The following is a 13,049-nucleotide window of genomic DNA, read 5'->3' on the forward strand; positions in this document are numbered from 1 at the left end:
GGTGCAGAGAAAGTGATACTGTGAAAGTATCTGTTGGTTTGCTAGGTGCCTGGATACTGTGAAAGTATCTGTTGGTTTGCTAGGTGCCTGGATACTGTGACCGTCTGTTGGTTTGCTAGGTGCCTGGATCCTGTGAATGTCTGTTGGTTTGCTAGGTGTCTGGATCCTGTGAATGTCTGTTGGTTTGCTAGGTGTCTGGATCCTGTGAATGTCTGTTGGTTTGCTAGGTGCAAAGTTAATGTGACTGTCAATTGATTTGCTAGGTGTGACTGTCTGTTGGTTTTCTAGGTGTCTGGATACTGTGAATGTCTGCTGGTCTGCTAGGTGCAAGGTTAATGTGAATGTCAATTGGTTTGCTAGGTGTGACTGGATACTGTGAATGTCAACTGGTTTGCTAGTTGCGTGGATACTGTGAATGTCAATTGGTTTGCTAGGTGTGTGGATACTGTGAAATGTCAATTGGTTTGCTAGGTGTGTGGATACTGTGAATGTCAATTGGTTTGCTAGGTGCCAGGATACTGTGAATGTCTGTTGGTTTGCTAAGTGCCTGGATACTGTGAATGTCAATTGGTTTGCTAGGTGCCTGGATACTGTGAATGTCTGTTGGTTTGCTAGGTGCGTGGATACTGTGAATGTCAATTGGTTTGCTAGGTGCCTGGATACTGTGAATGTCAATTGGTTTGCTAGGTGTGTGGATACTGTGAATGTCAATTGGTTTGCTAGGTGCCAGGATACTGTGAATGTCTGTTGGTTTGCTAGGTGCGTGGATACTGTGAATGTCAATTGGTTTGCTAGGTGCCTGGATACTGTGAATGTCAATTGGTTTGCTAGGTGTGTGGATACTGTGAATGTCAATTGGTTTGCTAGGTGCCTGGATACTGTGAATGTCAACTGGTTTGCTAGGTGTCTGGATACTGTGAATGTCAACTGGTTTGCTAGGTGCCAGGATACTGTGAATGTCTGTTGGTTTGCTAGGTGCGTGGATACTGTGAATGTCAATTGGTTTGCTAGGTGCCTGGATACTGTGAATGTCAATTGGTTTGCTAGGTGTGTGGATACTGTGAATGTCAATTGGTTTGCTAGGTGCCTGGATACTGTGAATGTCAACTGGTTTGCTAGGTGTCTGGATACTGTGAATGTCAACTGGTTTGCTAGGTGCCAGGATACTGTGAATGTCTGTTGGTTTGCTAGGTGCCTGGATACTGTGAATGTCTGATGGGTTGCTAGGTGCCAGGATACTGTGAATGTCTGTTGGTTTTCTAGGTGCCTGGATACTGTGAATGTCTGTTGGTTTGCTAGGTGCCTGGATACTGTGAATGTCTGTTGGTTTGCTAGGTGCCAGGATACTGTGACTGTCTGTTGGTTTGCGAAGTGCCAGGATACTGTGAATGTGTGTATTGGTTTGCTAGGTGTCTGGATACTGTGAATGTCTGTTGGTTTGCTAGGTGCCAGGATACTGTGAATGTGTGTATTGGTTTGCTAGGTGCCAGGATGTCTGTGCAGCCATCACAGGACGCTTACTATTCCCCTCACCACAAAGAAGAAAACTTACTGTCAGGAACCCGTATCCATGAGAGCGACCCGTTTCATGATCACGCATCAACTTCACGTCATCCACCTGCAACCCACAGATATGCTTTGTGACCACCTGCTGATCAATCCAGGGAAATGCATCAACACAGATGCAACACTATCAATCATTAATGCACGCTTTTTATCTTCACACACATACAGCCCTCTCTTTCAATGCTCTGTGACACAAAATAATGATGAAACCGTTACAACTTACAAACATGTGAGGATCACTTCGAACCCTGGGGACAAATCTCAGGGCCGTTCTGAAACATGTCAGTGTCCTTGTCTGAAGTCACTTCAGAGAAATCAATTTCATATTGTACTGTTTTATGCTTGCACAGATGCCATGGAATCTCATTCATGTGGGTGCATGCATCCTGCTCCCACCTTTTGTCATGCTGATGTGTACATTGGACTCAGCTGGGGCCTGAGATACTGCATGGGGTGATTAACCAGCTGGAGGATGCACAATTAATTTCTAGGATGATGTACTGTATAGTAACTTTTGTGTAAATCATTCCCATTTATATGTGTTAAGGAACATTAGAACAGTTCTTTACTTTTTGGTCAGGCCAACAAAAATGCACCACCTGGCATGAATGTATCTTAAGAACATATCATGCACAACTATAGTCCTTTTTTATATTATAAATTCCACCTTACAAAAGAAATGTAGAATCATCCTCATTCTGTATTTAAAAAGAAAAAGAAAAGAATCAACTAAGTATTCTTTTCCTTTCCACCCAACCCCACTCAACCAAACCCAGGGTTTCCAACATGGACACTTCATGCTTTTTCAAAGAACCATGAAGTTTTACCCCTTCCACAGAAAATCACTTTCTATTGTTGTTACTAAGGTAGGTATAAAGAATGCCCTATTTCAAACCCTCACACAAACACTGACTTCCTTTTGCTTCTACTCTTGTCAGTAGCATGAGACAATGTGTATGACATCCTCCAGTCATCATGGCTACAGACCCAGGACCCATGCCTTACCAAAAGGCTCAAAGATTCCCTTCAACATGTCACCTCAAAGATTCCCTTCAACATGTCACCTCAAAGATTCCCTTCAACATGTCCCCTCAAAGATTCCCTTCAACATGTCATCTCAAAGATTCCCTTCAACATGTCACCTCACAAAGATTCCCTTCAACATGTCACCTCAAAGATTCATTTCAACATGTCCAACCCTCAAAGATTCCCTTCAACATGTCCCTTCAAAGATTCCCTTCAACATGTCCCCACAAAGATTCCCTTCAACATGTCCCCACAAAGATTCCCTTCAACATGCCACCTCAAAAGATTCCCTTCAACATGTCCCCACACAGATTCCCTTCAACATGTCACCTCAAAGATTCCCTTCAACATACTACCTCAAAGATTCCCTTCAACATGTCACCTCAAAGATTCCCTTCAACATGTCCAACCCTCAAAGATTCCTTTCAACATGTCCCCTCAAAGATTCCTTTCAACATGTCCAACCCTCAAAGATTCCTTTCAACATGTCCAACCCTCAAAGATTCCCTTCAGCATGTCACCTTAAAGATTCCCTTCAACATGTTCCCTCAAAGATTCCCTTCATCATATCCCCTCAAAGATTCATTTCAACATGTCCAACCCTCAAAGATTCCCTTCAACATGTCCCATCAAAGATTCCCTTCATCATATCCCCTCAAAGATTCATTTCAACATGTCCAACCCTCAAAGATTCCCTTCAACATGTCCCATCAAAGATTCCCTTCAACATGTCCCCTCACAAAGATTCCCTTCAACATGTCCCCTCAAAGATTCCCTTCAACATGTACCATCAAAGATTCCCTTCAACATGTCCCATAAAGATTCCCTTCAACATGTCACTTCACAAAGACTCCCTTTCCCTTTAACATGTCCCCTCAAAGATTCTCCCTTCTACATGTCCAATCCTCAAAGATTCCCTTCAACATGTTCCCTCAAAGATTCCCTTCAACATGTTCCCTAATACAGTCATAGATTCCCTTCAACATGTCCCCTCAAAGACACTCCCTTCTATATGTCCAACCCTCAAAGATTCCCTTCAACATGTCTGACACTCACCTTGCCAAAGGGCTCAAAGATGCCCTTCAGCATGTCCTCAGTGATGTTGTAGTGCAGAGACCCCACATAGAGCCTCATGGGCCCGCTCTGCACGGCCTTGCTGTTGGCGGCCATCATGCTGGAGGCCATAGCCATACGGTTCCTCTCTGACTGTGTGGCCTGCACCAGAATGGGAACCCCCAGCAGCTTCTGGCCAGACAGAGCCATGGCCAGGGGCACTGACTCTATGTCCTTGAACTCAATGTAGGCAATGCCCTTGGAGCGACGCGTCTTGCTGTCCGTGATCATCCGCACGTCTGTCACCTGGGACACAGTGAAGGGAGCAATGACAGATACAGTGACACATACACTGACACATACAATGACACATACAGCCGACACATACACTGACTATAGTGAAGGAGGCAGTGTGACACATACACTAACTATAGTGAAGGATGCAGTGTGACACATGCATTGACTATAGCGAAGAGGACAGTGTGACAACGGATTGACTTCTCAACTCGAATTCAGTTCTGGTTGTTAGATCTGATTTGACAAGGATATCCAATGGCTTGTTGTTCATGTCATATCCTTATCAGCATTTCATCATCAATTATAAAATTTCCACCAAAGATATACTGGTAACAGCAATCAAGATTCATACACAAGACCAGTGTGCAAGCACCATAGGTCAAAACTAGCTGTTGCTGACTGTGTCCAACATTGTGTGCAGTGTGAACACATTGCCTGTCTCACATGAAGAGAAAGACAGATTTGCTGAGTGCAAAATGAACATGAAAAGAAAGACAGATTTGCTGAGTGCAGAATGAAAACTCTGGCTGTTTTACATGAACATAAAGAAAGATTTGCTATGTGTGTCTTCACCCAGCTGTTCACTGTGTTTCACTGTGTGCAGTATCCAAACACCCTGGGAATTTGGTCCTGCAGTATCAACACACCCTAGGGATTTGGTCCTCCAGTATTCAAACACCCTAGGGACTTTGTCCTGTGGTAACCACACACCCTAGGAATTTTGTTCTGCAGTATTCAGACATCCTAGGGATTTTGTTCTAAAGAATTCAAACACCCTAGGGATTTGGTCCTGTAAGTATCATATCAATAATCACTCATCGCAACCAGCACCTGTTTTGTTCGGAGTTCCACAGGGTTCTGCCTTAGGTCCTTTACTCTTCATCATGTACACCAAACCTCTTCATACACTCATCCAATGTCACTTTGTTTCCAATCAATCTTTCGCAGATGACACACAGCTTTACTGAACATGTCACCCTTCAGAAATAGTTCAAACCATATAGACTTTGCCGTCATGCATCACAGATGTCAGATCATGGATGACAGATCACAAACTCAAACTAAATAATAATAAGACAGAGGCACTTCTCATTCACTCAAAGCCTTCATTTTCGGACTTGCCTAAGCTTTCATTTATCTTGGTAGCGACCTAAGACATACCTTTCTCAGCATCTGCATGCAATTTAGGTTACATGCTTTCTGATGACACAACACTTGACACACACATCAACCACATTTGTAGGTCAGCATATGCAGCATTCCGACAAATCAGTTCCATTCAGCAATATCTAACCACAGAAAACACTAAGACTTTGGTCTGTTCTTTTGTTCTATCTAGATTAGATTATGAAAATGCTCTTCTTGCTGGCTGCCCCAAACACTGTATTCACAAACTTCAAAAAGTTCAAAACTTTGCAGCACGACTCACTCTCAACGCTAAGAAACATCAACACATCACTCCCCTACTCACTTCCCTTCACTGGCTCCCCTTTCAAGCACGAATACAATACAAACTCTCAGTCCTTTGTCACAATTTCTTCAATGATTCTTGTCCTATCTTTCAGATCTACTTTCTGTCTATTCACCATCCAGACAACTCTGTTCTTCAAATGACAAGCACACACTGTCCATTCCAAAGATTTGTACTAAAACTTATGGTGAACGTTCCTTTTCTTTTGTTGCGCCTGAACACTGCCCTCACACCTCCGCTACACCCCAACATCCGCATTCAAGACAGCACTCAAAACATATCTTTTCAAACTGTACTTTTCTCACTGAAATTCTCCCATCTGCATATGCTTGCTGTGATTTTTGTTGCTGAATGTGCTCTTTGTGTTCAATTGTATGCATCTGTTATGATTTTGGTGTGTTTTTCGTGATACCTGGTTCCCTGGTGTTTATTTTTGACACTGGTGAATGTGATGTGCTTTGTTTTGGTGTGATATGCACCTGTGTGATTTGAGACTGTGATGCACCTGTGTCATTTCCATTTTATGTCATTTAGTCTTACATATGTATATCTTAGCCAATGTCATGTGAAACTGTTGACTTTGTACATATTTTATGATACTTAGTCTTAAATTTGTATATTTTATTGTAAAGCGCGCTGAGCCCTATCTGAGATGGGGATACTGCGCTATATAAGCCTACATTTTATTATTATTTTATTATTATTATTATCCATACACCTGAGGGATTTAGGATTGGGTCCTGCAGTATCCACACATTCTAGGAATTTGGTCCTGCAGTATCCACACATCCTAGGGATTTGGTCCTGCAGTGTCCACACACCTTATGCATTTTGTCCTGCACTTCTTGCACTTGAACAAAACTGTACTGCTAACTAACAAATACCATCCACTGAGCTGGACATAATTCTTAACAAATAAAAGTCATAAAAACTTCGGATGGAACCAACCTTTCCCACAGAAGAGAAGAATTCCTCCAGATCTCTGGCACGTATTTTGGCAGCAAGCTGCATGCAGAACACAGTGCGGATATCTCTCTCCTCTGGCGTCAAACCAGGGGTGCCACCCAAATGGGACTGCTGCTCTTCACCACCCCTGTCACACACACAATCCACACACACACACAAAATGTTGGATTTTTTTTTTTTTTTTTTTGATGCCCCATCATCTGCACTGTTTCAGTGGCATTACTCCCATGACGCTCATTTAGATTCCCCCATACACAGCCACACCCGGGTTTGTCCATCGCAGTTCCAGCGTCGGCAGTCCACAGGGAACCATCAATGTTAGGTTGCCAGGAGGCTACACACCAGAGGAGACCCTGCACTGCTGCTGAGTCACTTCGGTGGTGTTCAGTGGTGCCTGTTCTGTTTTAACGTACTTAGGACACCACCTACTAAGCCCCCTACTAACGACAATAATGGCTTAGTCGCGGAGCCAGACTGAGTGAGCGTCCCTCCCAGAGTGGAGACCGCCACCACGTCCCTCAAACAACAGCCCCCCATGAATCTGCTGACACCGACGACATTGACGGGACTCACCCCAAGCACGGAAGTGGAGGGGTATCGAAACTGAGGTCACCATGAGAGCAGGGCATGAAAGGCCACAGACTTTGAGACTATTTTGTTTATATTGATGACGATGAAGGAGGAGGAGGATGACGATGATGATGACGATGTTGCTATGGAGGTTCATTTTGGTTTGGGACTGCGTGACAAGGCTGTACTCTACGCTTCCTGTCATAATGATATCCTGGTGTTAACCAGGCCCGAGAGATACAGACACTTGCAGTGTTGGTCAGGTAATTAGAGCAACACACCCAAAGACGCATCCTTGAAGTGGATGACATTCGACTGTGTGGTCCCAGTCTCCCCATTTAAGCCCACAGCACACTCAACTCTGGATAAGAGCCGGCCACGGGCCGAAAAACCCACCTCCGCTGGGATTTGAACCCGCGTCCTCCCAGCCGTCAGTCCGTGACGCTAACCACTTTGCCACGGCGGCTGGTTAAAATGGATTTTCTCCCCCTCTTCTTCAACTCCAGCGTACCCACTATACACAGTACTGCTCTATGTGAGAACAAAACCAACACACCCTTAGTACAAATAACAAGCAGATTTACTCCTTTTTCTATTGCAGTAAAGAAATATATATATCTCTCTCCTTCTCTAAGGCTCCCCAAGGTATGTGACTGAAGGTTATACATTCAACAAAGTGGGTAGAAATGCAGTGAAATGTCAACCAACTTTTGCTGCTGTCACAAATTTTGTGTGTGTGCATTTCCATGGATTAGTCTGTTGCGGCAAGTGGGTAAGTATCATATCAAGTAGATGATAACAAACATCACTGGCAGATGACCATAACTTCTTTCAGTATAAAATTCTGTTTCCATTGTTCCAGAATGCAGATGTATCAAAAATTAAACATTAGAAACTAAACTGAATTTTTTTTAAACCACTGAACACTGGAAACAAATCTGAATGTTAGACAAAAAATTTTTTTAAACACACACACACACACACACAAAATAACCAAACACTGGAACCAAAATTTATTTATATATATATATATAATATATATATATATAACACTGAACACTGGAAGCTTATTCTTATTTCTTAAAGTCCAGCCGACCACACAGGCCCATATCAGGACTGTCAAATCATACAAATGCTCAACTGCGTCAACACAAAACTGTCACATCTACACAAAAAAACCCACTAATACAAACCCACAAAACACAGTTCATGACACAGTATCCCAACCATTTAGCTCCTTATGGCAAATAAAACTAGGCCATGCCAAGGACGCCAGCCATTCTGCTTAATCTATCATCCCCACATTACAAAAAACCGTACAAAAGGAAAAAACAATACTTCAAAGCCAAACAAAAAATACATAAAATAGGCCATATAGGCAAATGACACTGCAGTGTTTACATCTCACTACCTAATTGCCAGAGAAAAACAGCACAGATAGTACATCACAGACTGCGGGAAAGAGAATAAAGTGTCAAGGCTTGCTTGTAAAAAGAAAGGGGAATGGACTGGGAAGGCAGAAAAAGAAGACAACAGTGAAGAAAGAAAATAGGCAGAAACAAAGAGAGTGATAGAAAAGAGGAAATTTCTAGCACAAAATTTCCAGAAGGTGGGGATACTATCTATACTGAAAGACCCCCGGCACCCCCAATGGGGCCACTGGAAGCTAAACTGAATAAAATAGAAATAAGAAGAAAAAAACACACAAAAAACACAGAGGAATGAAATAATTTGAGACACTAAATTCAAACAAAGTCTTCCAGAATCGAGGACTCCAAAGAAGATACACCACTTCCTACCTCTGACTAGGAGGGCTGCCTCCTCTCTTGCCGCCATGCCTCTCTCTGGAACGACTACGACGGAAAGGGAACCCACCCCTTCTTCCCCGACCTGCTGGGCTCCGATGCCCTTCCCTCTCATCTCTGCGGCCCCGCTCTCGTTCTCGGCTCCGACTGCGCCGTTTTTCACGTCGCTCGCCGCCACGATTCCGCTCTCGTTCTTTGCTCCGAGAACGCTTTTCACGTCCACTGTCGCGATGACTGTAAAAAAAAAAAAAAAAGAAAAAAAAAAGAAAAAAAAAGAAAAAAAAAGAGGTCATTGTTCACATCTTCACACTTTCCACTGTCACGATGACTAAAAAAAAAAGTTTCTGTTTACATTGATGACTAAAAAAAAGCGTTTCTGTTTACATCTTTACACTTTCAGAACATTTCTCTCCCTGTTTTCACCCACACACTTCTGTTATCAGTTTGATGACACTGCCAAATGAATATTTATCACAATGTTTCATCTGTCAATGTTAAAACAGTATATCAACAATTCTGCAGGATTATTGCTCTCCTCCAATCCTTTTTTTTTCCTTAATCTTTTTAAAAAATAGATTTCCTGACTTGGATCCAAAAATCTTTCTTCATAAATAAGGACAGAAAGGAAACATATACTTGAAGAATATATCTCAGTATTCTACTGGCCACATTATTCAATTGTTCAATGTTTCTTCATATCCATCTACTTCTTCAATGTGAGAATCTATTAACTTGATGTTATATCAGCAGTGGTGAAGCCCAGTTATCACCGCCCCTTTTGTTGTTTGTGTGGAGAGTTTTCAGTACAACCATACTGCCATTTCACCCTTTACATTCCCTGCCTTCCCACCATTTAACCTTTTATATTCCCTCATAACTTCCATCCGCTTGTTTTACATTCCCTCCCTCAACTCATTCTACACCCCACCCCCCCAGCTACATGCCTGCTACAACTTCCCTGAACCAACACTACATGAGACCACTGCAGTAAAAAGTAGGGTTGTTCACTAAAACAGTGAAAATTGATGGTAAATTGTTCGATTTAATCGGTCAAACAAAGCTTCATCTTCATGCTCCCGAAATGGCTGTTTAAAACACCTACTGCACCAAGTAAAATCAGAATAGTGTATTGGTATGAGAAACTTGTACCAGGTCCATAAGGGAAATAACCATGGTACAAGTTAACTTCTACCCGGATCAGAATGAGTTAACACCCATTCTGCCATCTAACCTTCAACATTCCCTCTCTTAACATCCATAAGAATAATAATAATGGATACTTATATAGCACACTATCCAGAAATCTGCTCTAGGTGCTTTACAAAAACGCTTTTGATAACATAAAACATTATATCTATGTTTAATACACACACCAAAATGTGACCACACACACACACACACACACACACACACGCATGCACGCACACACACACACACTGCATACATACATTTTAACATACATGTGTATCTAACAGCTACCCTAACACATACGCACACATAGGCAGGCACAAACTTACATAAACACACGCACACACAATACACATTCATATACATGCATGTAGTTATATACACATACATATGTATACACACATAGTCAAGCACACCTAACGAAAAGGAAGTGGACCTGCCACAATTGAACTTATTGCTGAGGGAAAAGGTGAGTTTTGAGACGAGATTTAAAAGATGCGAGGGAATCAGAATGACGGAGGTTATCAGGGAGTTTGTTCCACGTCTTTGGCGATTGAAAAGAAAACGATCTGTGTCCATAGGTCTTACTTCTGACGTGAGGTATCCTGAGAAGTCGAGTATCAGAGGAAGAACGGAGCTGGCGAGACGGGGTATAGATATGGATGAGTTCAGAAAGATACTTGGGGCCAGATCCGTTGACTGCAGAAAAGGTCAGAGTGGATAGCTTATAGTCTATTCGATCAGAAACAGGCAACCAGTGGAGAGACTGAAGGAGAGGAGAAACATGGTCAAATTTAGAAGCTCTGCAAATGAGTCTGGCAGCGTTATTCTGAATTCGTTGGAGTCTGTCTAACAGGTATTTGGGAAGGCCGGCCAAAAGAGAGTTGCAGTAATCCAATCTTGAGAGAACCAGAGAGCATACAAGTGTCTTGGTTGCATCGGTTGAGAGATAGTGGCGGATAGAGCTGATTCTACGCAGTTCCAAATAGGCAACTTTACAGATATTCGAAATGTGCTGTTGGAAGGAAAGAGACTGGTCCAGGATTACACCAAGACTGCGAACAGAGGGAGAAAGTGAAACAGGTGTGCTATTGATCAGAACAGAGCCAGGAAAGGAAGGATGCTGACGAAACTTCTTTGGACAGGTTATCATAAATTCAGTCTTATCATCATTTAATTGCAGCTTGTTGAGAGTCATCCAGTCCTTTAGGCCAGCAATGCACTCTTGTGTTTGAGTCACCAGTGCATCAAATTCAGCTATGGAAGCCGACTGATAAAGTTGTGTGTCATCAGCAAAGCTCTCATGCGACATCGCATGATGACTGATGACATCCATGCAGCCATCTGACCCTTGTATCAGTATCAGTAACTCAAGGAAGCATAACCCTTGTAATCCCTCTTAACATCTATACTGTCATTTAACCTTTCATATTTCCTCTCTTATCCTGCCATTTAATCTTTTAAAATCACCCTCTTAACATCCATACTGCCATTTAACCTTTTACATTCCCTCTTTTAACACCCACACTGCCATTTAACCTCTTACATTCCCTCTCTTAACATCCATACTGTCATTTATACTTTTACATTCCTTCCTTAACATCTATACTGCTATTTAACCTTTTATATTCCCCATCACCCACGCTGCCATTTAACCTTTTACATTCCCACTCTTAACATCCATACTGCCATTTAACCTTTCACATTCCTTCTCTTAACATTCATACTGCTATTTAACCTTTTACATTCCCTATCACCCACACTTCCATTCAACCTTTTACATTCCCTCTCTTAACACCCATACTGCCATTTAACCTTTTACATTTCTTAACATCCATATTGCTATTTAACCTTTTACATTCCCTCTCTTAACATCCATACTGCCATTTAACCTTTTACATTTCTTAACATCCATACTGCTATTTAACCTTTCACATTCACTATCACCCACACTGCCATTTAACCTTTTATATTCCCTCTCTTAACATCCATACTGCCATTTAACCTTTTACATTCCCTCTCTTAACATCCATACTACCATTTAACCTTTTACATTCCCTATCACCCACACTGCCATTTAACCTTTTACATTCCCTCTTAACATCCAGTCATTTAACCATCTATATTCTCTCTCTCTGAACATCCATACTACCATTTAACCTTTTACATTCCATCTCTTAACATCCATACTGCCATTTCACCTTTTACATTCCCTCTCTTAACACCCACACTGCCATTTCACCTTTTACATTCCCTCTCTTAACACCGACACTGCCATTTCACTTTTTACATTCCCTCTCTTAACACCCACACTGCCATTTAACCATCTATATTCCCTCTCTTAACACCCATACTGCCATTTAACCTTTTACATTCCCTCTCTTAACACCCACACTGCCATTTCACCTTTTACATTCCCTCTCTAAACATCCATACTGCCATTTCACCTTTTACATTCCCTCTCTTAACACCCACACTGCCATTTAACCTTTTACATTCCCTCTCTTACACCCACACTGCCATTTAAACTTTTACACTCCCTCTCTTAACATCCATACTGCCATTTCACCTTTTACATTCCCTCTCTTAACACCCACACTGCCATTTCACCTTTTACATTCCCTCTCTTAACATCCATACTGCCATTTAACCCTCTATATTCCCTCTCTTAACATCCACACTGCCATTTCACCTTTTACATTCCATCTCTTAACACCTACATTGCCATTTCACCTTTTACATTCCCTCTCTAAACATCCATACTGCCATTTCACCTTTTACATTCCCTCTCTTAACACCCACACTGCCATTCAACCTTTTACATTCCCTCTCTTAACCCACACTGCCATTTAACCTTTTACATTCCCTCTCTTAACATCCATACTGCTATTTCACCTTTTACATTCCCTCTCTTAACACCCACACTGCCATTTCACCTTTTACATTCCCTCTCTTAACACCCATACTGCCATTTAACCCTCTATATTCCCTCTCTTAACATCCATACTGCCATTTCACCTTTTACATTCCCTCTCTTAACATCCATACTGCCATTTCACCTTTTACATTCCCTCTCTTAACACCCACACTGCCATCTAATCTTTTAC

The 13,049-nt window shown here is 42.0% G+C and overlaps 1 protein-coding gene across 5 annotated transcripts in view; it reads right to left on the reverse strand.

The window, feature by feature from the left end:
- Positions 1-13,049, reverse strand: part of LOC143300642 (RNA-binding protein 39-like) — a 39,741-nt gene that overhangs the window by 12,494 nt on the left and 14,198 nt on the right. For 3 of the 5 annotated variants that reach the window (XM_076614455.1, XM_076614457.1, XM_076614459.1), the window contains 4 exons: positions 8,749-8,990; positions 6,362-6,506; positions 3,649-3,951; positions 1,553-1,618 (listed from right to left, as the gene is read on the reverse strand). In XM_076614455.1, coding sequence (XP_076470570.1) covers positions 1,553-1,618; positions 3,649-3,951; positions 6,362-6,506; positions 8,749-8,990 — 756 coding nt within the window. The remainder of the gene's footprint in view (positions 1-1,552; positions 1,619-3,648; positions 3,952-6,361; positions 6,507-8,748; positions 8,991-13,049) is intronic. The other 2 variants (XM_076614456.1, XM_076614458.1) reach the window with 1 other exon arrangement.

The sequence above is a fragment of the Babylonia areolata genome, chromosome 26, assembly GCF_041734735.1.
Source record: "Babylonia areolata isolate BAREFJ2019XMU chromosome 26, ASM4173473v1, whole genome shotgun sequence".
Lineage (NCBI taxonomy): Eukaryota > Metazoa > Mollusca > Gastropoda > Neogastropoda > Buccinidae > Babylonia > Babylonia areolata.